The 25,751-nt window shown below is 36.9% G+C and overlaps 1 protein-coding gene and 1 long non-coding RNA gene across 2 annotated transcripts in view; one reads left to right on the top strand and one right to left on the bottom strand.

Moving 5' to 3' along the window:
* Positions 1 to 20,280, bottom strand: part of LOC127383413 (uncharacterized) — a 50,308-nt gene extending 30,028 nt beyond the window's left edge. Inside the window, exon 1 of the long non-coding RNA XR_007889187.1 lies at positions 20,190 to 20,280. This is a non-coding gene — a long non-coding RNA (uncharacterized LOC127383413). The remainder of the gene's footprint in view (positions 1 to 20,189) is intronic.
* The window catches only part of LAMA2 (laminin subunit alpha 2), a 376,628-nt gene that overhangs the window by 213,064 nt on the left and 137,813 nt on the right, over positions 1 to 25,751 (top strand). The window contains exons 15-19 of the mRNA XM_051616318.1: positions 2,868 to 2,979; positions 6,908 to 7,021; positions 12,576 to 12,703; positions 18,856 to 18,942; positions 24,976 to 25,187. Of these exons, the coding sequence (XP_051472278.1) occupies positions 2,868 to 2,979; positions 6,908 to 7,021; positions 12,576 to 12,703; positions 18,856 to 18,942; positions 24,976 to 25,187 (653 nt within the window). The remainder of the gene's footprint in view (positions 1 to 2,867; positions 2,980 to 6,907; positions 7,022 to 12,575; positions 12,704 to 18,855; positions 18,943 to 24,975; positions 25,188 to 25,751) is intronic.

Genomic DNA, 25,751 nt, shown 5'->3' with positions numbered 1-25,751 from the left:
AATATTTTGGGGGTAACTTTATGCTTAGAATGTTATTATTGTTCTATGGCATAATTAGGAAGCTTCCTCAAATGAGTGGGCTTTCATTTTGATGACAGACCACTGGAACAGGCTGTCCAGGGAGGTTGTGGAGTTTCCCTCTCTGGAGACTTTCAAGACCGGCCTGGATACATTTCTGGGTGACCTGCCCTAAATTATGCTGCTCTGGCAGGGTGGTTGGACTCCATGATCTCCAGAAGTCCTTTCCAATCCCTACCATTCTGTGATTCTATGATTAAGTAGGATAAAAAATGAGAACACAAAAATGTAGCAATCAATTTGAAAATGATTACAGCTTCTGGGATTAAATTGAGATCCTTCTGTAACTTGACAGATCTTCCAAACTGTTGCAGTTAAATCCATCTCTGGTAGAAGCAACAGGCCACAAAAAGACATTTTGTCATTTAGTTTAATCTAATACTGTTAGGTTTTGCTTCAAGGCAAGCTTGTGGTTCAAAAAAACTTCTATTACTAAACTCTTACTAAAACTTTTTCTTCAGTTTTAATATTCAGAGTGGCCACCAATGGTAAGTGTTGTAGACACTCAGATGGCCACTGGAAACTGTGGTGCTAAAGATAATGGATTATTTGCAACCACATATAGAATCACTGCTAGATGTAAAGAGAAAGAGGGAAGGAAAGGCCAAGGGTTTTCTTCCATATGCAGAACTGGCTTCAAGACAAATGATTAAGGATTGGGTCAGTACTTTATGTACCTTATGAGGCTGATGTGATTCAGCTGCCCAGCATAGCAGACAGTAAACTATGCTGATACTGCCTGAAACGTCCCCTTCCCTTTTAATCTTGTTTGTTTTTAGAAGTCAACAGTTGCCTGCTGACAGTAACAGTCAGCTTAAATATTTGGTCTCGATGTTGAATCTCAGATTGTTCATGCACCTCCAGGATCCAGTGCCTCATTACTGCCAGCATTATGTATTTTAATGAATGCAGAAGGGTACCAAGGAATCAAAGTTGCAGCAACAAAATGGGAGGAAAAAAAAATCTCTGCAGCTTTCTTCACTAACTGTTAATGCTAAAAACTGTTAAACACATTAAAATCCCATTTAGCAAATAGCAGAACGTAATGAAAATTAGAACACTTCAGTGAATACAAATGTGGGATAATACTGGGGGATGTTTCTGTGTGTAAGTGCATCTCTTTGTTCCAAGATTTGTGCTGAGAGAAAACTATCTATAGTTCGAGCTATATGAATAAAGCTTGGCTTTTTACTAGTAATTTGTTTCTTCATGTACAGATTTTTCTCCTTATATTGTAGATATTTTTACAGCTAAATTCATCACCATTTGATATCCAATATCCTAGAGATTGTTTATCTTACTGTAAGGAAAACTCAAATGGATGATTGCAAAATAAGCATGCAGCAGTAGAGCAAAGGGGAAATATTGTAAAGTGAGAGAGATCTTGCTGAAGATCTGTATAGTAACTTGGATCCTTCTCTTAAAATACTTTCAAGAACCTTTTACAGATGTTCTAGTATCACTGAATTAGATTCAGGTTTCTTACTTCATAATCCACAATAGTTGTCCTTTCAAAGTCCAGTCATAGCCTTGGGGATGGCGTAATTTCAGTTTTTCTGAAGCTCCCATCCTAATTTCAGACAACTTCCTTTTTTCTTCTTCCTTTTCATGTCTATTGAGAGTAGTCCTAAAACTGAAGGAGGAAATATCCTTTCTTAACCTTTCCTCCAACCACTGCAGTAACAACAAAATATTTTTCTTGGATGTTTTCTTATCCAAGGCTGTCCATATAATTTTCAGGATTTTTTTGGCAGCCAAAAGATAAATGCTTTAATATGGAAGGGGAAAAAGTTTGCTTTACATTTTGCAAAGAAAATTTATTATTTTTAAACAAATACATGTCAGGATAGAAAGGTATTTTCTACTGAAAAAGACTTTGAAGAAGCTTTTCAGGTAGCTCTAGTGATCAAACACTCTGTTAGGATTGCTGAGTGAAAGTGGAAGTCATTGAGCCTCTCTAATGCCTTAATGCTCCTTCTGAATTCTCAGAAGAATTAAATCCCCAAATCACAATTTCATTACCCAAACAGATACTGTTAAATTAACTACATCTGTTTTGCATGCTACCTGCAAGATTGTCAAAGTGCTTTTGTTGTCTCTCTCATCACACTTCCATATTTTTTAGAATGAAAATCATGTTCAGTGTTTAGCTAAAAAATGGCTGTTTAGCAAATGTCTAGCATTTATACTTTAAGGATGATTGTTCACAGAACTGAAAATTCTCCAACTCTGTCTCCTCTGTTATTGGGGAAACTAAGGTACATGGTAGAAGATTTTTCTTTCATGTACATACTTTTTTCTTTCATGTACATAATACTTGGACAGAGCTGAAATCTTTTTCAGAGGTCAAGTCTCTAGAATAAAAATATTCTATAACCAAAACTTAGCAATATAATGTTTTAGAAAGCTGGAGTAATGGTTTATACATTTTGAATATGCTGCTGAGTGTCAAATTTGTTATATATACAGCTACAAAGCAAGCTGGCACTTGTGGCTTGCAGGCCAGGAATGGCCTTCCATCTACTGTTTCATTGCTGTGAGACTTTTTTCATCTATTTTTGTCAATGTGTGTCTGATCATAGTCTCCCTCACATGATGGACAAAAGTAGTAACAAGCCTACAGACATGTACTTTAGGAAGAAATAGACTACCAGGAAAACCTCCTCCTTTTTAAACAGGAAAACATAAACAAGCCACCAAATGTCACTACACACCATTTGTTGCATCCCACTGCACTTATGCTTCCACCTAATTTACTATGTTAACTGTTTTATTTCTGTTATATGCAGACTAAAAAGCGTTAGCATTGAAGCTGCTGACCACGCTTCGTCTGGGAGAAAGGTGGCATCTGCAGTGGAGTTATGTGACTGTCCCCCAGGGTATGATGGTACCTCGTGTGAGGTGAGTATCACAATACAGCCTAGAGCAATTGTGCTAGCCCTGTGATAGTTGTAGGCAGCCAATGGCCCTATGTTGGTAGAAAATAGTGAGAGAGCCATCTGCTCCCATTAGGGATTTGGTATAGCTTGTCTAGTTACCTTTATTTCTAGGTGGTATTTGATAATATTTGAAATCCGAAATATGGTGATTTCTAAGCTATGAAGACATTTCTGTTAACAAAAAGAAAATGGAAGCAGTATTTGTACTCCTCGGCCAGTTGGCACTACAAATGAATGAAACTGTTACAATTAGAATGAAAATGGTGGTTATCTGACCCGTGCACAACAAAGCTGGATCAGATTATTTGAGTTAATGTGGTTGAGTTTCCTCTTTTGCTTTCTGAGGGCTTTGCCGTTTGCCTTGGAGTCTTTTGGGATTGCATGTGTGCTCTTGTGAGGATTGTTTCACTTTAGTTTGGTCCTGTTACAGATAATAACATACACACCTGCTCAGAAAATACTCACTTTCCTAACAAATTCATTAGTTCACACAGAATGTGTTCATACAAGTATACATATCATTAACTAGCTCGTGTGGGCATAGCTTGGGGTAACTAGAAGCCAAAAAGACAATTCTTCAAAAGCTTTGCCTTTAAGGAATTAGTTTCAAACACCAAGATGCTCTGCTTCACAAAACTACAAACAGTATGCCATTTACACAGGCACTCTAGGCATTTGCTTGTCAGCTCTCTTTTTCTTTTAAATCTTCCATGCTTATATGTGATATTTAGGGCTTAGAGTCTAGTTTCATGCCAAATGTGGTTGCTTTTTACTGGGGCTGGATAAACTAATGTAGAAGGAAGGCCTGAAGGAATGAATGGATATTCCTATCATTTCCAAAATGGTGTAGAAATCAAAAAACCCTCAAAACAGAGCATTTTTTACAAAGCTAGCCTATCTTATGATAACAATTATACAGTATATTTTACTTTCCATGCCTTTATTCACTGAATTAATTTTTCAGTAGTCTTCTGTAGCAGAGGTTCAACATATGATATGCGTTGAACAGTTGTGCTTTATAGAAAAAAAAGACAAAATATTTTAGTGTTCTGAGCACATGGCTGTGCTTTTTATAACAAGGACAAGTAAGAAAAAAACCCAAAAAAACACTGAAGTTTTACATTTCCAAGCAAACTGGCAGTGGAGAAAGTACAGAAAGATACATTGAAAATGTGGATTTTTTTAAATTTATTTTTTTTTAGAACACCATATTTGTTTCTTCTAAATACTTTTGGCCTTGTCCAGCACTTTTCTTCTCCCAGTTTCAACCTAGCAGACTTCCATTTTTACTGATTTAATGCAGGTTTTCAGTCTTATTTTCTGTTCTTAATTTAATTTGTGTATTTGTTTCCTGCATAATGATGTTGTGGTACATGGCATAGAAGCTGCAGCACTGAAACCAACTGTTATTTACCTATTTTCTTGCTGTGGATGTTTTGGCATGATCAGTCTTCAGAAGGCAACCAATCCCATTTAATATATGCTACCTCTTACGAGATTATTCAATTACACAAATTTTGAATAAATTTTCTACAAGATTCTAATAAAATAAAATTGTTATAGAATCATAGAATGGTTTGGGTTGGAAGGGACCTTAATAAAGATCATCTAGTTCCAAGCCTCCTGCCATGGGCAGGAACACCTCCCATCAGACCAGGTTGCTCAGAGACCCATCCAATCTGACCTTGAACACTTCCAGGGATGGGGCACTGGCAACTTCCCTGGGCAACTTGTTCCAGTGTCTCACCACCCTCACAGTAAAGAATTTCCTGTAATGTCTAACCTGAATCTCCCCTCTTCCAGTTTAAAGCCATTACCCCTTGTCCTGTCACTACATGCCTTTACAGAAGTCCCTCCCCAGCTTTTCTGTAAGCACCTTCAGGTACTGGAAGGTGCTCTAAGGTCTCCTTGGAGCCTTCTCTTCTCCAGCCTGAACAGCCCCAACTCTCTCAGCCTGTCTTCATAGGAGAGATGCTTCAGTCCTCTGAACATCTCCATGAACCTCCTTTGGACTCAATCCAATAGCTCCATGTCCTTCCTAGGTTGGGGGCCCCAGCACTTGACACAGAACTTCAGGTGGGGGTCTCACAGGAGCTGAGCAGAAGGGGAGAATCCCCTCCCTTGACCTGCTGGCCATGCTTCTTTTGATGCAGCCCATGACACAGCTGGCTTTGTGGGCTGCAAGTGCACATTGCCGGCTCATGTTGATCTTCTCATCAACCCCCAAGTCCTTCTCCTCAGTTTTGCTAGTATATCTGAAAAATTAACTCAGAATTGCATGAGCATAAAAAAAGAAGATAATATTTTAAATTTCAAATATCAATTTGACTAACTCGTAATAGTTACTTTGCTCTACTCGTGTGACTCTTCTGGCCTTTACTGGTCAGCATCTTCATATCTAATTGCTTTTCTCTATATTTTTTTTTCCCATTTCTATCCACTCTTTTGCTTCCACTGTGGAAGAAGTTGTGTTTAACTTGCATCATTATGATGGTCAAGAACTTTCCTGAATGTTGCATCATATCTTTTATTAAGATTCCAATCTGTAATCTTTTATTTTAGTTCTGTTGCAAGCCTTGCTGTTGACACTGCGTGTCTAAACCCTTAGATTTAGTAACTTTAGAAGCTTTATCTAATGCAGTATCATGTACAAAAAATCATTAGTGAAAAAGGAAAAAGATGTATAGATTTATACAGAAGGAGCTTAGGCAGCTTCATCTCATGCCATGGAAAAAAAAAAACAACAGGGCAATTTCTTTTAACCTGTTTTTGTTTTCTAGATCTTATAATCTCTGAATTCTAATTTTTATTATTTATGTTTTTTTAGAATGAGAAGAAGGAAAAACAAGGATAATGTCTCAGGTTTTAAAATGTTTTTTAAAAATAATTATTAATTTAATCTTCAAATTATTTTCAAGTTTTGCAGGAGTAAGACAAAAAGAGACTGTCTTTATTTTTCTAAAGGAGAATCTTCATGTTAACCTTTTTGGAGGATGTATGTGAAGGGGAATAGATTTTCTTTATTAAATGATACTTTTAGTATTCTATCACTATCAAACTTTCTCTGTGTATTAGCCAGGTGCTTTTGAAGGTCAGCACTCTGTCATGCACTTTATTATATTATGCAAAATCCTTGGATCACATGAGCAGTCTTTTTGAGGAAAGATAGTTTGCAAAAACTATAAAGCCATTTGTGAGATAGATATATATTAAGGAAGACTGCTGCTTGACATCTTATTATGTAGAAATGAAATAGCTGAATTTTTGCTGATGAATCACAGTTGTACGATGTCACCATTCCTAAGGAAAAACCTGGCCATGCATTTAATATTGATCTGAATTTAACATTTAAAACATAAAACATCAGAGCTTCTTCTTAAAGGGAATTGGCTATCCTTTAAGAGGCAGAATTTGTAAATAAGAGGTTGGCTTTGTTTTTTTGCTTTATTTCAGTGTAGCCTTTTGTTAGACCCCAACAAGAAGGACTAAATGGGATTTTAATTGCTCTTTGCAGCTGAACTTCTCAGAAAAAATTGTTTGTTGTTCTGCGGTTTTCTTCCAACCTTTTTTCTCCTTCAGCATTTTGCCTTCTGGTTATATACCTCTTGCTTTGATGCTGTCATATTTCAGTTCTTCATTTCTCTGCTTTATTTTGCAATTTCAAAATCATTATTAAGTTCAGGCTTCCTCTAATCTCACACCTGCCAAGAAGTCTAAGGTCAGTGTAAAGCCATAGCACCAGGAAGAACAACTTCCTAGAGAAGTTCTGCTATTTTATTAATCAGACAAGTATGGTTTTGTGTGTGCAGGTGTCAAATTCAACCATATTTTTAAAATCCCATTCCTTTCCCTGTTTAAGCGAGAGTTTAATGTTTTTATCTATCTTGCAGTCTTGCTGGCCTCGACACAGACGTGTGAATGGCACAATTTTTGGTGGAGTCTGTGCACCATGTACATGCTTTGGTCATGCAGAATTGTGTGATGATATCACAGGAGAATGCCTGGTAAGTGTCACTGCAGGGAACTTGGTGGACATGATCAACATCAATTAAATGTACCTGTACAATTATATTAATGACCTCTGAGAACTGAAATATTCAAGCAGAAAAAAACCACTATGATTAACAGAAGGGTTCTTTATGTTGAACTGTTGCTGAAGTTGCCCCCACAGCAAAAGATGGCAGCTTCTACAGTGAAAGAAAAGGATTTTAGAATTTATGTTTTTAAATAGAACCAATAGTATAAGGTATGCCAAACAGAAAGCAGGAAATATATCAATCTTTTTCCAGGCAAGATTTATCTGCCTCTCCTTTCTGTCTTCTGCAGTGTATTTAATTTCTAGTAGGTAACAGGTAACTTCATAAATTCTGTTCTAGTATGACAGAAGTTACTGTTAATGGCTTCCTTCATCTAAATTCCTACAAAACATGGAAGAAACACTTAATAACTTGTGCTTAAAAATAATAAAAGCATATGATTTTGGCTAAATCAACTTTTTTCTGAAAATGTATTTTCCCCTATAGGCTATGGAGATTTTATGTGGTTACCTACTAATTCAGTAACTAAATCTGTGATATTATCCATAGCAAGCCTACCAGCACACCGCTATTTCCAGCCTGTTCAATCACCTGGAATGGGTGAATTATGCTGAATAGACTGCTCTGATTAACTCAAGGGCATTTTTTAGTTTTATATTGTCTGACATGGCATGAAGCTTGAAACAACATTTCTCATTTCATTAGTCTTGCAGAAACACAATTTGAGCCACTGCCAGTTTAGTGGGATATCGTATTCTCATTCCCTGCAGATTTTCAAGCAGACTCTGTATTGTGCATGTTTCTAAATGTTATCTTTTACTTCCTTAAGAAAAAACTGCTGGGAAAAATCCAGAAAAAAAATTCAGGCTTATTTCAGTGTAATTTAGCACTTAGAGTCGTCACTGGTCTTTATGTTTTGCCCATACAAGTTGAATTGCATTGCAAAACAATATATCCTTAATGCATGGATCAGTGAATTTTTCAAATAGCTCCTTCATGAAGGAAAAGTTAAAATTATTATCAATGTAATTGTACTATAAACCTTGAAGAACTACCTGGGATGAAAAATGACATGGCAGTCATGTTTTGAATCCTTCACTTACACGCAATGAAAATATTTCTCGCTAGGGTAATACAGATTTGTGTTTCTCAAGGAAGATAAAATTTATTGCATTAATGACTGTAGCCTCCAGCTATGAGTTCTATAATATATGTGTGGGATAAAATAAATTAACAGTAAAGGAAGGAAGAATGCTGTTTAAGTTCTATTATAACTGTCAACTCATTTGCTTAGGGGTGCATAGCCAGATGCAAGTTCTGAGGTTGCTTCCTCCATATGTCTTGAAGTTTTAGCCCTTGCACAAGTTACCGCTTGATTTTTGTCTGTAGCACTGGCCTGAGTGTGAGAGAAGGGAGTATAGTTGCATCCTGAAGTGCTTTTGCACTTGTCAGCCCATGTGAACTACCGACTGAGACAGTAGAGCTCCCCCTTCTGATGTTTCAAAGGGACTGGTGAAAACATAACAGCACTGACAAGTGGAAAATAACCAGTTGAAAATGTACTTTAATCTATATGCGTTACCAAGCATTCTCTATTTTATGTGTTCTGAGCTTATACTAGATCATCCTATAAAGACGAGGCGTGCAGGGAGCTTAACATCAGTTCTGGATTTCCTTGCAGCTTACTTTGAAAATACTGTAACTGAAGTTAGATTGGTTAGTATCCATGCGGGCTATTAAATGCTGCTATTCATTTTGAATCATAAACCTTTTGAAGTGAAAGAGAGCGAAGTCTGAATGCTGAAAAAGAGAAATATTTCACATCAAAGTCATCCTTTCTATTGAGGTTTACACAGCTTTTTGGCCTCCTTATTATTATTCATGGTGTTTTTTCAGTAATACAACAGACAATTTAGGCACCTAATTTACTGATATGACACTTCTTTTTGCTTTTCCTTAGCTTTGAAATGTAGTTGAAAAGCAGCTGAAATATGTTTTTGACTCATGATAAAAGCTCAAATCATCTGTTTCGACATAGGCCTGTATAAAAAGCTCATTTGAGAGCATATCTGCTTTTGCAGTAACCTGCAAAGCCCTTTGATCCCCAAAGCAACCATATGGAGTTAGATGATACATCGATACCATTGTGATATACATTAGTGCTTTGGTACATAGGGCAAGTTCTAGCATTCAGAAATGCTCTTTTGTAGTGTTACATACACACGTTTATGGTAGCTTTACGAGGTTGGTTACACTGAAACCTTGTGAAAAGCAAACACATTTCCAAGTGTTCATTCATTGCAGGATTATATGTTCCTGTTAATAAGCCCAGAGAAAGCAGATCTTTCTCCTCTAAAATATGCTCAAATTGCTAAGTGGGCAGTCCCCAGTGGCATCAAATTTGTATTTTATTCCTTTTGTGTGAACAGCATAAACCATGTAGGTTGAGGCCAGCATCAGAGCTAGTGGACATGTGTTTCAGACAGTGTTCATCACAGGAATGACAAAATGTCTTCATCCATTTTTGTATACACAGTAATAAAATTCTATATCTTAAGCTAAATGCAATGTAGGCTATACCACAGATGAAAATTATGCAAAATCCTGACTGAATTTGTAAAACCAGGAAAAAGAATTTTCGGTGTAATCTTGACATTAGTGTAGTTTGAAAATGCCAGAAGAGCATATTCATGCTTCCCAAGGCATATTACTGTTGTCTGGTCTATATGGCCAGGGAATGTACTAAAATAGGCACCCAGGCTTAGCCTTTCACTTTCTTTAACTAGCTTAAATAAGCAGCTTCCCTGGCTGTCACTCTGACAGATATCCTGAGGAAGGGCAGCAGCTTGCCAAAGGCCTGATCTTGGACTCGTCATACTCCCTGATTAAAGTTTTATTTTCACCACTGGCCTTCTAGTCAGACTGTTTCTTTCCATATTTGTATACATTTAGCTGAACACATGCTGCTAATCAGGATCGGTTTTCAGTGTGAATTTAGAGTTCCCTGATTCCAGGCATAAAGATGTACATTTGGGGGAAAGAGCAGATTCAGTAGCAAGTGATGCAAGACACACTCCAGGATGTCAGTGATAAAGTCTTTGGGCAACAAAGTCTGAGTTGTACCTGAAGTTTTGGACAAAAATAAATTTCACAGCCTTACTTACTCAGAGGTTGTCTAAGTGAAGTTTAATGGTGTTTGGAGGTAAAAGAGGTCTAGAAAAATAATGCATTTAAAGTAGTTCGAGATCCAGTACCTGGAATTTAAAAGCATAAAAATTTGGGTATAAAATCACTTCTGGGCACAAAGTCTATGGATCTGTGGAACAAGGCACTGATTTTACCAAAATCACTAAATCAATGTATTGGAACAAAGTATACTGCTATGGGAATAAAAAGAAGGTGTTAATAATGTACTCAACAGGCTAGGGACAGTTGATCATTATCTTCTTCATACCCAGTCTCATAACACATGAAAAATAACTAAATGTTCCTATGAGCATGAAATTAAGACTTCACAGGTGTAAGCATGTTTTAAGGAAATAATCTCAGTATAATTAGACATTGCTAAAACTAGTTGATGCTCAAAACCATTGTTGTACATTTGGCAGTTTTCAAACTGAGATTCAACCAATTGATATCAAGAAAAAGCAAATTTTTCATGAGTATTGATTAGGAAGGTTAATAACTAATCTACTTTAGTTAAAGTGAGCTATACATTTGGCAAATTAGTATAATGTTTAATGCATCACTGAAGAGAACAGGCAAATTATGTCAGATCGGCAAACTACATAATGCTTGTACTTAGTCCTACAAAATCCAGACTGGTTCAGGGAGAAAAGTATAGGGCTACACAAGGTCGATATTTCTCAGCTAAACTCTAGCCTATATGCAGTGGAACATATGCTCAGATTTTGCTAATATATGTGTGGAGTTATTTTCTTTTTTGTTTTTATATTTATTGATTCATGGTGAGGAAGTAAGCAGGTAGGGAGATGCGGATTGAGGACAACTAGATACAGTACATGGAAATGACTGACATCGGAGTTTCAGAAAATAATTCATCAAAGAGAAGAATGTCAACTGGTTGTAACATGAAATGTTTTCCTACAAAATGGAAGGTTTCAGATTTTTTACTCTAAAAAAAGCAGAAGCTGCAAATACCACTCTTTAAAAGATGCATAGCTTTAAAATAGTGTGTTAGCTCTTCTCACTGTAATAACATCCTTGACACATAAGCCATTCATATGCTTAAAAACCATTAAGATATGTCTGAGGATATTTAAAGCTAAACTTAACACAAAAGAAGAATCCGTTATTTTTCAGAAAAAGTACAAATAATTTGACATGATGCCTTTAAAAAGTTGAATTGCAAAGGATTTTTCTTTTGAAACAAATTATTTTTGTCACATCTTCTTTTAAAAGCTTATCTTAATGTTCCCAGCTACTCCTTCAGCATGGCCAATAGATTCTTTTTGAATGACAGCACTTGAAGTAGCAATCAAATGGACTTAAATGACATAATGAAGTAGTAGTTAACCCAGCTGACAGTTCTAAAGCCATAATTTTGTTTGACTGAGAGTCTCAATAATTGATATTAGCTTACTAACTACCAAATATATGAAAATAAAATATTGTGGCTGATGCTTTCATTTCAAAGATACCCTATTGTATACACAAGCAATAAGAATGTATCCTTTAAAACAGCATTTCTAGAGACAAATGCTTTTGACTGCAGTGCACTCATGACTGAATTGTGCTTTTTCAGCTGCCCAAATGTATGGTAGTGGCTAGGCAGAGCACAGTGCAAAAACATTCTACAAATCATTGCAATCTTGGAAAATCCTGAAGAAGAAATCCATGTTTCTTAAAATAGAGCCATTTTCTTTATTGTGGATACATAATGTCTTTCAGACAGTAGTGCTCTTATCAGTCAGTATCAGCTTGACTATCACAAATGAGAAAACAGATTTAAAGTGTCTTAGAAATATGTAAATTAAATCACAAGTTTTGAAATACCTTTAAAAATCCCCCAAACCTTCAAGAGATCTTAAGCAGCAGCTTGGGTGAGGCAGATTCTAGATTTGGTCTGGCCCATTGTCTAAATCAGATCAGAACATAGCCCAGTAAATAAAACCTCTCACATGGTTTTAATTTTGTCCTTTTCAAGTTGCCATGTGCTTTTTCAGTCTATACCCAAGCACATCAAGATGTTATTTAAGATCTCTTTCTTTCTGTGTTTTCACACTGTGAAAGGGCTACACGCTCAGGTGTCTGGTGGCACATAGCAGTGAAAGGCACAAGAGGTGTGAAATGCAATGATTCATTTTTATAAATTACATAGTCTGGGTTTTGTTTCTGGGATCAATATCTGAAAACTGACTCACAAAATGCAGCCTGTTGCAATACTAAATCTGTTTTGTCCTGCTCTGAAGACTAGGTTTCTTTAAGCAAGATAGAACAATAATGTTTTCCATATGTAAATTCTCTAATTGTGCTTTTGTACTTTTTATCTTCTATTTAGGACTGCAAACACAACACAGGTGGTTCGTATTGTGATAGGTGTCTTCCTGGCTTTTATGGTGATCCTACTAAAGGGACAGCTGAAGACTGTCAGCTGTGTGCTTGCCCCCTGAATATACCATCTAACAAGTAAGATGTATATTTATTGCATATTGCACTTTTTCATGTAGTAAATTTCATAACTTTTTAATTTATACTTTTCTATGTACACTTGAGATTCTTTTTGTTTTAATAAAATAATATATTCTGTAGAATAACAATTGTACAGAGTGCTTAGCTTTGCTCGGAGGCAAAGATCAAGACAAAAGCTGGATGAGACTGGGCTAGAAAGAGCAACACAGAATTTGTATGACTGCTCCTTGAATTAATAACTGGCATTTGCTTTTCTATCTTCCTTAAGAGCAGTGTTCCTAGTTTTAAATATATTGATTTCACAGGTGGGCTTTTTCTAATAATAACATTTAGATTCCATTTATGTTGATCAGATAAAATAGTGATTTCTTCTGCCTATAATTTTATTTTCCTTCCAGTCAACATTCAGTGATAATGTTAATTTGTCTGGAGTCTGAATTCAGCCTTAGATCTTGCAAGTGAAAATATTTTTCAGCATATCTCTGAATAGTCATTATAAAGTTGTTTCATTAAATAAAAATCATAGTTAAACGTTAATCAAAACTATGCCTTAAACCAAAATGTTTCCTTCATTACAAAAGCTTGTCTGTGCTACTTGCTACCTAGATCAAGTGGCTTGAACATTTTTTTAATTCATTTTGGCTCAGTCAGTACCTGGAAAATAACAATACCCAAATCATTTTAGGCCACATAGTTGAAGAAAACTGTTCTGAATCTTGTCTGGTTAGTTTTTCTTGTGCATATAAAGAACCAGAAGTATCAGTTTGTATTTGCACATTTAGTTTATGCCATCCAGGATGGCTTCAGAGAAAAAAAAGCCCAGGTGCAAGTAGCACATGCCCAGGTGGCATGGACGAGCTCCTGTGGTGCAACACATAAGATAATTGTTCAGGAAGATAAGGAACCGTTGAGTATGTGTCTGACATGTTTGCAGTGATAACTAGTGCTTGCTCAAATTACAGCTATAAATTGGATGTGGCTTCCTTCTGAAAATAATTACTATTGGTCCATATAGGCATTTCAAAAGGATTGTAGGATTTTAATGAAAGCTTGTAAACTATGCACAGAGGCTGCCCCACCCCATGCCCTTCACACAGTTGAAGTGTTAAGTGTCTGTAGGGTCTCTAGGAGCTGATAAATCCACTGCAGCATTTTTTTATTTATTTTTTTTTTCCTCTTCAGTGCTGCATCTTCTATTTCTTCTGTTTTGGGAAAAAGGAGATGAAAGATTCTGTCAACAAGATGCACTTTACTATTTGGCCAAGAGAGCCAATAGTATCCTGGGATGCATTAAGAACAGTGTGGCCAGCAGGTCAAGGGAGGTTCTCCTCTGCCTTTACTCTGCCCCAGGGAGACCCCATCTGGAGTATTGTGTCCAGTTCTGGGCTCCCCAGTTCAAGAGGGACAAGGATAAGCTGGAAAGAGTCCAACAGAGGGCTACAAGGATGATTAAGGGACTGGAACATCTGTCATACATGGAAAGGTTCTGGGGCTGTTTAGTCTTGAGAAAGACTGAGAGGGAACCTTATTCATGTCTATAAATACGTGAAGGGTGGATGTCAAGAATGAGCTGGTCTCTCTTCAGTGGTGCCCTGCGATAGGACTAGAGGAAATGAGACCAAGTTGCAACACAAGAAGTTCCACCTCAACATGAGGAAAAACTTTACTGTGAGGGTGACAGATCAGCTGAACAGGCTGCTCAGGGAGGTCGTGGAGTCTCCTTCTCTAGAGAATTTCAAGACCCATCTGGACATGTTCCTGTGTGATCTGCCCTATGCGTTCCTGCTGCAGCAGGGGGGTTGCACATGATGATTTCAGAGGTCCCTTCCAACCCCTATGATTCTATGATTTATGAGAATAATGAGTATTTATTAAGGTTTGCAGGGCAAAATGCATGGCTACCACCTGCACAGAGAGAGAGCTCTGCAAGATACAAGTAAAGAACAGAACATCCTCTGAATAGCAGATTGCCAACTTAAGGTACAGATGAGCCAGACCTTGCTCTTAAGTAGTTCAGGCTAGCTCTGATGCCTACAGTGTCCTATTAAAACTTCCCTGATCAAGGCAGGAATAATCTAACCACTTAGCAGCAGAAATTCCAGGAGATTGTACCAAGCCAGCCTGCCTTCATGTTATCACAGCTCTTCAGTTGGTTTTATTAGATATACATGGGTTTATCATGTCTGCTGCTTGGGCAGGGTTCTTCTGACATCCTCATTGTTTTTGCATACTTAGTATTTCCTTGCATAGTTAATCAGTTCTCTTTCTCTTGTTTAGGAACTCTGTACCAACAAAGAAGGAAGAACACTCATATTTCTATCTTGTGCAGATGTGCAGATTTGCAACAAAGCAAGGCAAATAGATTGAATTTAGGTTTTTATTGGCAAAATGCCTGGAGACCTGTATTACATATTCATCAGAGTTCTGGCTGCTTTACTTTCCTTTTTTGAAATTGAATGAGAGATTCCCCTTTTTAATGTTTAGTTTTCTTGAAGAATGTAGGTACAAAACAAACACAGAATATAAATATTCTTGAACTGTGAAGCTGTGGGAGTTCTGAACCCTACAAAGTTTAGCTCTGCATTAGAATTGTGCAATGGCTTCTTATTTCTACATCAGACCAGAACAAAACTGTGAGCAGCATCCTCAGGCTTTGTAGAACTCATTGTAAGGTTCAAGCTCACATGGCTTTACAGTTCTAGACCAATTATTAACCTTGCTTATGAGGAAAAGAAGAGATTGATAAAGATTTATTGTGTTACCTGAAGGCTGTTTTGAACATTCAGTTTTCTTTCTTGGCAGTGAATTTGGTATGCTAGGGATAATATATGTAAACAATTCAGATTCCTTCACACATCCTTCACATGAAAAATAAAGAAATTTCTACTAAGCTTATGTCACTGTACAGATGTAGTATGTGCCATGCTTTTTCTGAACAACCTAACAATTTGCATACAAATGATTATAAATACCTGTCTATAGATTTTAACTTCTGTAGCATTTAATTCCTAATTTGGCATGACAGGGCATCTGTAGGTCTTTAACCTTAGTTAGTTCCTGGTGCATGGAGAATATTTTTAATGTAAAAACCATCTGAAATATATTTCTACTAAGAAAGTAGTTTTGCCTTTTATAACAATGTCTTCTTCCTTTATGGTGTCTGTAATGGTTCCTATCACTTTTTTCTTTTTCTTTGCAATATCACATCAGGTGGAGGAGAACTGTTCTATCCATTTCAGAAACATAATGCTAATGTTACTGTTCTATAGTAAACTTCAGCTGGTTTAAGTGCTCATTCCCTTTCTTGTTTCCATATGTAGTCACTGAAACCAATCATGAAACTGTCTTCTGAAGCGTAACAGTGATAAGTGACTTGCCATATGTCAGGAAAGGCATATGCCAAAGACATTGGCCAAATCAGGAAATGAAAATGAAGTTGTCTAAGCTTATTTTCTAGATCCTTGGCTGTATTTTCCTCTTTTTGCATATATCTCTGTATTTGTACTTACATGATGCAAATGAGATCTATACCTGGATTATAAATAGCATATGTAATGCATGGCTTCTTAGTCTTATCTCTTCTCATTAATGCATCACTCTTACAAACTTTTCTAACATTCTTAATATTTAAGGAGTTTCAAATTAACTGATTTATTTTTTTTTTCCATAGAAATTATCAAGCATAGTGCTATTTAGCTCTTTCTACCAAATGTAGATTGTTCTTCTCTTGAAGTGGCAATAACTTAGTATGGGTAACAAAGACTGTGACAGAAATGTTGTAACACTGGAAATAGGAGATGGAAGATGTATCACTCAGCCTAGGAAGGTCATAAGTAAACTCATAGCAAGTAAACTGTGAATTCAGGCTGGTCTGTTATTATTTTCTTGAAGGATTAACTAAAACCATAAACTTATTCACAATACATGTTTTCTACAACATACCTGTAAGGCTTTAGTAAGCTCTGTTTCCCAACCTAGACCTATCACATACATACCTGTACTGTGCATTCATATTTGTCCCATGTCCTGAGAGGTAGTAACATTGTTTCACCTTATGTAAAAACTGAACAAAGTGATGATGAAGCAAGAGACTAAGATGTTTTGAAGCTTTTTTTGACAGATCAATATACACTGTTTATTAGTATTTATCACTAGTGAGTAATAAGATTCCAAGTAATCAGGAAGATAAACTCTTATTTTCTTACCCTGCTATCATGTATATCCTTTATAGGATGCAAATGACAATTTCTTAGTATATAAATGTTTAATGTGGACTGACTATTAGGTTAGAGAAACAATTGAAGGATACTAGGCCTAAGCATAACCCTTAAAACATGGAAAATATGCTATTTATTATTATTGTTTAGTCATAATAAGTAGTTAGTTATTGTTATCTTTACAATTTATGCAGCTGAATTCAGAGCTTCTGATGGAACTTGTGGTAGAGTTAAGCAATGTTATAATGAGCTGTGATAGCATCTCCACAGTTTTTTGTGTAGCTCTTAGGAACAGTGAGGATGGGACTGACAAGCAGGATCTTATTTGAAATAAGTCAGGTGCTGCTGATTAGTTTCTGTGATAATGTGTGCCTCAGTTGAAAGTTGCTTTCACTGCTATTTAAAAATAGAATGAACAATTATTGTTTCTTCTACCGGTTCCTCATGCACTTGTGATTCTATTCTTAACTGAATGTCATTGCAAAAAAACACAAGCATAATCCTTACGGGGAAGGAAAATCACAATACCTGTTTGTGTTTACTGTACCTGACTCTCCCACTTTTTTATTACTGATTTATTTTGTGTCTGTGGGATAACTTGCCCTGTGACAGACAGAATACTTGTAAATGGAAATAATCTGCAACATAAACAGAACAGAGTAACGGAGGGCAGATCATAGGATGGATGACTCCTGAGAAGTGGAGTCCAGTCACAGGCAGGTAATCACATTACATGATCCTAAGTAAGCTTTTCTGTCTTCCCTGTGCCTATTATTTTCCAGAAACTTTCATTAAATATCCTGCTTTAGTTTATCTGAGGTCAGATTATGGGTGTTTGTTACTGTTGTAGCATGAACTTGCACCTTGAATGTGCCTTCCTATTGATGTTTTTGTTAGAGCAATTATATTCCTTTTCAACTTCTGTTTTCCTAGGTTACAAAAGATAAGTCTAGTGTCTTCTTTTCACATAGGTGTTTTGTTTTCCTATTGTGAGTAGTCACCCCACTATGCATCTGCTCCTATTCTCTTCTTTTTTCTTTCTCCTTTTTCTTTTTTTTTTTAATTTGGTTGACCAGAATTGAAAACCATCATTTAGGTGAGGTCATGGGTCTCTGTCTCTAATAATTCCAGAATGATGGAAGAACAGGTTGTCTTTCTTCTCTGTGGTGTCTTTTTAGAGTATCAGAGGATTTTCTAACAAAAGTGTTAAGGGAGAAAGATTATGAAAAGCAAAATGCTAAACAGTGAAGGAGCACAGTTCAGAGTTAAACACCAACATCAAGATGAGGAGCTTGCAAATGCCTATGGCATCCCTGTTTATTAAAAAAAAACAGCTAAAAATAAGGAGAGCATAGCAAAGAGGTAAAGCTTTCTATTCTGCAAGCTATTCTTAAACTTCACCGTGCCTGTCTGGCCTGTTGCTGGAGGTCACTGTTTACTCAAATACACTCTGGGAAGCTGCACCAAATATTTCCCTTTTTGCTCCTCCCCTTTCTTGTTCACTGGATTCTTTTCACAGCCTGTTGTACAAAAAGTTAACTCAGCTTGCAAATCAGTTGTCCTTCAGAAAGATTTTATACCGGGGTCGCTTTATGGCATAAAATGTTTTGCCAGGCCCTCGGGGGCACAAACAAACAGCTGTACATTCCTGCCTTTTTAACAGTATCCAGAGCACTTGGTGGCAGGCTCAAGTCCCATAATAACAGGCTATTGGGATGCTGCCATCCGTTACTCTATATTCAGTGTCGCAGAAATAGCAGAGTCACTACAAATCCTATTCGCTGGAATCAAACTTAAGCCTCACGTCCCATGTTCCTGGGCACTGTTTTGCAAATTAATGCTCTCTGAAGGGGAAAGAGGAGCTATGCTGCTAACCATCTTTTCTGTATGTTTCTTCCTTGTCCCTATTCTTACCCAACATCAACACCACAGCTTCAGCCCGACATGCCACTTTGACCGAAGTCATGGATTAATATGCGATGAATGCCCAGCTGGATATGTGGGACCACGTTGTGAAAGGTAGGCAAGAACCCTGCTTTTAACCATACAAGACCTGAAACAAAAGTACTGATCACACGGAACTGTTCTACCTTTTTGTTACATCCCCTTCTTGTCCCCATTCCTGTGTTCTGAAACTCATTGAAGAAATTTTGTGCCTCTTCCTCTGATATTATGTCCATGCATTTCCATATTTCTAGTGCTTGTTTTATTACTTCATGGTAAAGTTCACAGCTTCCAAGAAGCACGTGCTGAGAAGCAGGAGTCTTTTTTTGAAATGATTCTTTAAGCTTTTCTCTCATTCTTCTGAGATTTTTATAATTATTTAGTCTCTTTTGTCATTTGAATGTTTAGAGCATGGTGAATCAAGTATGCAATAAATCATTGATGCCTCTTTTAGAGAAGTTAATATGCAGTGAAAACACAGCTCTTCTAATAGGAGAGTTGTTGATTTTAATTATCTTTAATAAGATTGCTTCACATTTTTGTTGAGTCTAGTTGCCTGTTGCAGTCTTTATTTAGTGAAGAGAATGAGCTAAGTTTTAATGACAAAAAAGATAATTTCTATTTGTCAAATACATAGAAAAGCTCTCTATATATTTCCTACACTTCATTACTACCTATACAAAAGACAAATAAAAAATATGTCTAGTCTGTCTTTGGCTGTGACAGGTCTGAGTGACACTTTAGTACTGAGAAAGTTCTCTCCCCTTTTTATATCCTATGATTCTGAAAGGATGACACAGAGAATTTAAATCAAACAGAAGCCCAGTGTGAGTGCTGGTGCTAAGCTCCTGGGATCCCCCTCCCATGAGAGGTGAGACTGCACAGACAAAGGATATCATGTCCATGTCTGCATGCCTTTCTGTCCGTTGGGATTTCACATGGATGGAACAGCTTTCAGGACCAGTTAGTGTGCCAGGGGACCTCTACTAGTTGTTTGGAGGTCATGATGAGTCAGCACGGCTTTTGGCTCCATGATCCCAGTCCCCTGTGACCCTGCAAATGACACCTTTTTAAGAGGGGGATGGGGGAGCTGGTTAACTGTCCAACACCTGACTTAACAGTTATGGGGCATGAAAACATGGCATTTCTATTTCTTAGGCTTTTGCCATTTGGCACTTTCATGAGCTGCTTGCAGCATTTTCCAATGTAAACTCTAAAAAAAATTAAGGCCTCTAAATGAAGATTTATAATGTCCAAGCTGAGACGAGGAAAAGTAGGAATGAATCAAGAGGAAAAGTCAACAAGGAAAGCAGAAACCTTACCATACGCTGTGAATCATCCCCGAATCTTGTCTTCCCAAAATTAACATTTACAACTACTTCTTTTTAAATCCTCTGTTGTGCTGCAGCTGTCCTAAAGTGGGAGTGTAGGCTGTCACCTGTTTCCACCCATCATCACTGAGTCTGCTCCTTCTGTGTGCTATTTTTGCTTCTCTTTTCCTGTCTGTCTTGGAAGTCATCACCTTCCTTCAGCTAGTGGGCTGTGAAGTTAATAATGGCAGAAGTAAATCACATCAAGAGCACTTTGGTGGCAGTTTGTCAATGCAGGGTCATTGACAGCTTCCATTAGCAATAAGTTTTATTTCTGAGTGTAGCACAGGCTGTGGGTGCTGTAGGACAGAATCTGAGTAAGTGGCAGGCTTGAATTTTAGCCTGATTTCCTAAGGAAATGAGGCTAGTGTGATCTTTTTGTGCATGTCTGTCTGGCTGCCCACAAAGACATTTGAACTTGCAGGTCAATTTCAACCAAGTCTGACAGAAGGGTAGGAGGTCCCGAAGAAAATAATTATTCCTGAAGGTTTCGTGAAAAGAAGTGGCTGAATAGAGGTTAATAGATCAGGACATGTCATAGCTAAAGGGGAGAACACTGTGTGAACTCACACCTGATTAAACAGCAGAGAATACATGAGAGAGAGAGAGAGAGGGGGAGGGAGAATGAAAGAGACAGAGAGATATTATTAAATGTTCTGCCCATAAGAAAACTTTCATAGGGCAAGGAAAAAGTGCTGCTGTAGCCTGAGGGATTGCTCTCTGCTGAATTGCAACATCCTGCAGCAAATATTCAGCCCTTAGCCTTATATCTATGAAATATGAATCTATTGGAAATTAGGTCTTTCATTCCAATGCTCATAGGACTATTTGCTTTTTAAGTGTAACAAGTTTCTTGGAAATGCCCACAGCTGTCAATGACAATGAAGAGGAGAAAGCATGTTGCCCACTGCTATTAATAGTGATTGTATAATTGCTAAAAGAGTTTACATTAAATACTCTTTCATTTTAGCAACTGCAAAGTGACAAGTGATCTGAGCCACATGATTCATTAACTGAACATTCTAAATTATCATGAAATACCAAGAGTCATGAAGTGAGCATATGCAGTACTTTAGTTATTTGGCCTTCAAAATAATCCTCTACCCCTTAGGGAGATAAGAGCTTTTATCTATCTATCTATCTATCTATCTATCTATCTATCTATCTATCTATCTATCTATTATTATTATTATACCTGAATTGTAAAATGTAAAAAAAAAATAATAAAATTGCTGCTTCTCTCATTTGAACTTTTCAGGAAAATTTTGTCAAAATTGCTCAATGTTCTAAGAGGTTCAGCTCATAAGACCATCAAAATAGTTGCAGATATAAACTGAGTTACCACATATCTGTAACTGTAGAGAAAACCCAGCTTCCCCATTTAATACTTTTCCCCAGCAGTTTAGGCTTATGATCTTCCTTTGCTCACTGCTCACTTTCCCAAGGTAGGTAGGACAGACACTCTGTGAACTCCACAGAAAGGTTGTATAAGAATGTCAAAAACTGTCCTGTGAGCCAAGCACATTTACAGAATGATATGCATTTTCCAGCTTATCAGTCTTCATGTAGACAAGAGCACTCAGCTTTAAGGACAAGAAGCAATACAGGTGAAGGTATTCAGCAATGCACTTTCTCCTGTAGCTCTCCTTCATTTATTAATATGGTTCCAGTGACTTTTTTCATCCTAGAAGGAGAGATGAAAGGTCAGCATAACTTCAATGGGAGGTGGAAGATGAGCTGGGTTGTGATCTTCCTTCCCTCTACCCCCTTCTTCAGGTCTAGCACACGGTGCCACCAGCCACAGTCCTTTAGGTGTCTCTTGGCTTCAACCTGCTGCTCCTTCTAGCTAGTGCCAGAAGTGCAAGTCTATATTGCAGTGCTGATGGGCAGTGAGTCAAACTACCAGGAGATTCGATACTACAGATGTGTAAAATAGACCTGGGTTTGTGTGCCTATATGTGTATATACACAGCACCATGCAGGCTGCTGTGGATAAAATTAACTCCACCTCACCAAAACCAGTACACATACATATACGTATATTTATACAGTAGCCCTTATGTGGCATTAGTTATGCCAATTACAAGCAAGCAGTGTCAGTCACAGACACACCTGCACTGGAGACTAAAGATGAGCACAGAGGAAGAAATAAAAAACATAGAAGCAATCTTTGTTCACTGCTTTTAGTCCTATTGTTGTTGATTTTCAGTTCCGAGGTGTTCTCTTGTACTTAGCAGGCATTTGTTTAGGTATGTATTTTGTGTAATACATAAATGTAATTTTCTATGCCACAAACACTATTGGTTTTTATTAACAAGAACATTGCCAAGCATGTAATGCTTTGAAACTGAGAAGAGAAAATTACAAAAATGTAATTTTCTATGCCACAAATGCTATTCGTTTTTATTAACAAGAACATTGCCAAGCATGTAATGCTTTGAAACTGAGAAGTTGAAATAGAAGTATCCTTTAGGATGGAATTAGTGAAAGCGGATTTTTTAATCTTCCTCTGCAACTTCAGGAGAACTGGGAGAGGGAAAAAATATTACACATAGATGCATGCATAGTTTTCTTTTAAGCTTGGTGGTTTTACCCCAACTTTCAGGATCATCTTGAATCTGGATTTGAGATAATGAATGTATATAAGTAGAACATAGCTATATGATGGTAGTGAGTTTTGCTATTTTTAATTTGCAAAGTCTAAACTGATGAGATTACAAAGAGTTATCAAGGTCTCCTGCTATTAATAGAAGAAAATAATTAGCAGTGCACCTCTCAGAAGTCCCTGGAGTACTTTTTCTGTGAACTGTTTGGTAAGTTTCTTTGAATGTTATCAGATACAGAACTAACCTCTAAATGAAACTGAAAGAAGAAAGTAAATACATATCAAGTGAAATCAAATAGATTAATAGTACCAAAAGATAGAGATTTATGATGAATAGGCCAGGAATATGTGAGAAAGGTCTCAAAAAAGCATAGGTGAACCTCACACATCATCCATTTTAGGTAAAATAACTGCATAAATTATTCAGTTTTTCTCTGACTTTGATAAAGCTTGGCTATTAATTGTTAAATGTATAAATAGATTTTCCTGGCCTTTGTAACTGAGATATCATCACTTAAAAAAAAAAATAATATTTTTTTTTTTTCAAAGTAAGCTAAAAATCAGTCTTTTGTGGTTACTGAGATATCCTGCACACACAAGGAAAAAAATAAAAATTTATTTGCAGGGAATAAAAGGAGGTACAGTATGTGACTACATTTTTGACAGGTTCTGAAAATAAAATGCCTGAATTATTCTAGTGAAAAGATTTTGGTGTATTGTTGCTATGAGGAGGTCATTGTGAGAGATGGCTATGCTAAAAGAGTAAAGCACAGTGGGCTTGATTGTGAAAATTTTATTCATTTTCTTGAGTGCTTACATGCACCCAAACCACTGGTCTATTGATATATATTATTCGTCTGTGGTCTTTCTTCCACTGGGCAATGGAAAAAAATCCTACTTTGTGTAATAACTTACTGCAAAAAACTGTTCAGTTAGATCCAACTGTAATTTCCTTCCGAGTCTCAGTTATCCATTTTTATAATCTTTACTAATTATAGTAAATAATACATAGTAAATGTTTAGACAGCTTTGTTTAAGGGACAAGAGTGAAAGCACAGTAGAGTTCTGCATTTCTGTATTAAGATGGTTTCCAAAAACCTTGCTTGACCATACCATCAAATACTATTACAAAGCAGAGAGGGTATCTATGTACATTAGAACTGCATTCAAATTGACTTTAAAATAGTAGGAAATGTTAATTTATGCAATGTGTTTTATGTACTTTCTGTTTTCTTTACACTAACTGGAGTTCATCTGAGATGCACATGAATAGCTTTCTTAGCTGAAACTGGGCAATTTTTCTTCTTTTTCTGCACTATCTACAAGTTGCTCTTACGGTGAAGTGTGAGCAAATGTAATGGAAAGGGAAAGCAGACCAGAATATAAATAGGAAATAGTCTGTGAGATGAGTAGAAATTTGCTGTAAATACACACTCATGTTAGCTCAGATTCACTAAACTGCTTTACGTGGTACTTGCAGGAAATTCCTGGTGGGCAGGGTGGAAAAGAAGGTGATGTTTTTAAACATCTCCATTAAAATCTGAAAGGTATAGTGCACACCAACATAGTTCCTGTGATAATGAGCAATCATTTTGTTACCTGCCTATACATAGAGATTAGCAATCCATGAATTAAACAAATCTCATAAAGTAGATCAGGGGAAGGCTAACTCAGGGAATGATCTTGCTAGGGAAACAAATCTACATCTGTATTATTTTCTAAACCTGTTTTTCTAAATGAAAGCTTTTAAAGTAGAGGAAAAAAATCATCAAGTTTGCAGCCAAATGAGTATAGAAAATCTAGACATAACATGCTGAAATACAAAGCCTATCTAACATGGACCTGAATTCCTCTAGTGTGCCAAGATTTCTTATTATGCTTTGTCTCGTCTTCAGTGCCAGTGACAAGATTTTTCTCCCACTGAAATCTAATTACTAGCAGAACTGGCAGGATTTCAACTGGTACTGTTTCTACAGTGTTGTTAAAAAGGAGAAGGAGGGAGGGAAAAAAGACCCTTAAGAAATACTTGAAAGAAGATCAAATAATTTTTGCTGATTAGTGAGACAACAAAATTAAATATTTCCAATAAGAGGATTATTTAAGGGTCCTAACTGGTGACGTCTTTTACTTTAGGTGTGCAGAAGGTTATTTTGGACAACCTCTAATACCGGGAGGATCTTGCCAGCCATGCCGGTGTAATAACAACCTTGACTTCTCCGTTCCTGGCAGCTGTGACAGCTTGTCTGGTGCTTGCCTGATCTGTAAGCCAGGTACAACAGGCCAGTATTGTGAGAGGTGTGCTGATGGATATTTTGGCGATGCTCTTGATGCAAGGAACTGTCAACGTAAGTCCTGAACTTGACTGCTCCTGACAGTATTGATCAATCCTATATCCATGTTCCTGAGAGGAAGACTGTGCTTCTGTATGTGTGAGCAGGAGAATGATATGGTGTATTTACACCTCTAATAGCAAGTATTTTACTTGCATCTGCATCTGGAAAGGGAGTCTTCAAAGTAAATAGAAAGAGGAACCTGTTAAAAAGCTTCCTGTTGTAGTTGAAGCAGTAATGAAGCAGACATGGAAAAGACCTGGGAGAACTAAGCATGGCATAAATGCCAAAAGTTTATACTGTCAGATCTACAAAAATAAATATAAATAAATGAAAACCATCCACTAAAATCACTATAAACCATCCATGGAAATCCCATTAACTAGTCAGATTGGTGCTGAAAGGAGGAAGCAATATTTCAGTTTCTCTAGAGTCCAACTTTTGCAGTACTTGTGACCTCCTTCCAAACTATGAGGCCTGAGTAAGAGTTGGGAACTGCTGCTTCTTAGAGGGCAAGATTCTCCCACCTCCTGCAAATCAGAGTCTAAAATCTCCAGACATATTTTCTGAGGTGCTCTG

Source organism: Apus apus, chromosome 3 (assembly GCF_020740795.1).
Source record: "Apus apus isolate bApuApu2 chromosome 3, bApuApu2.pri.cur, whole genome shotgun sequence".
In the NCBI taxonomy this organism is placed as follows: domain Eukaryota; kingdom Metazoa; phylum Chordata; class Aves; order Apodiformes; family Apodidae; genus Apus; species Apus apus.
This window is presented reverse-complemented; position numbering and strand designations above follow the sequence as displayed.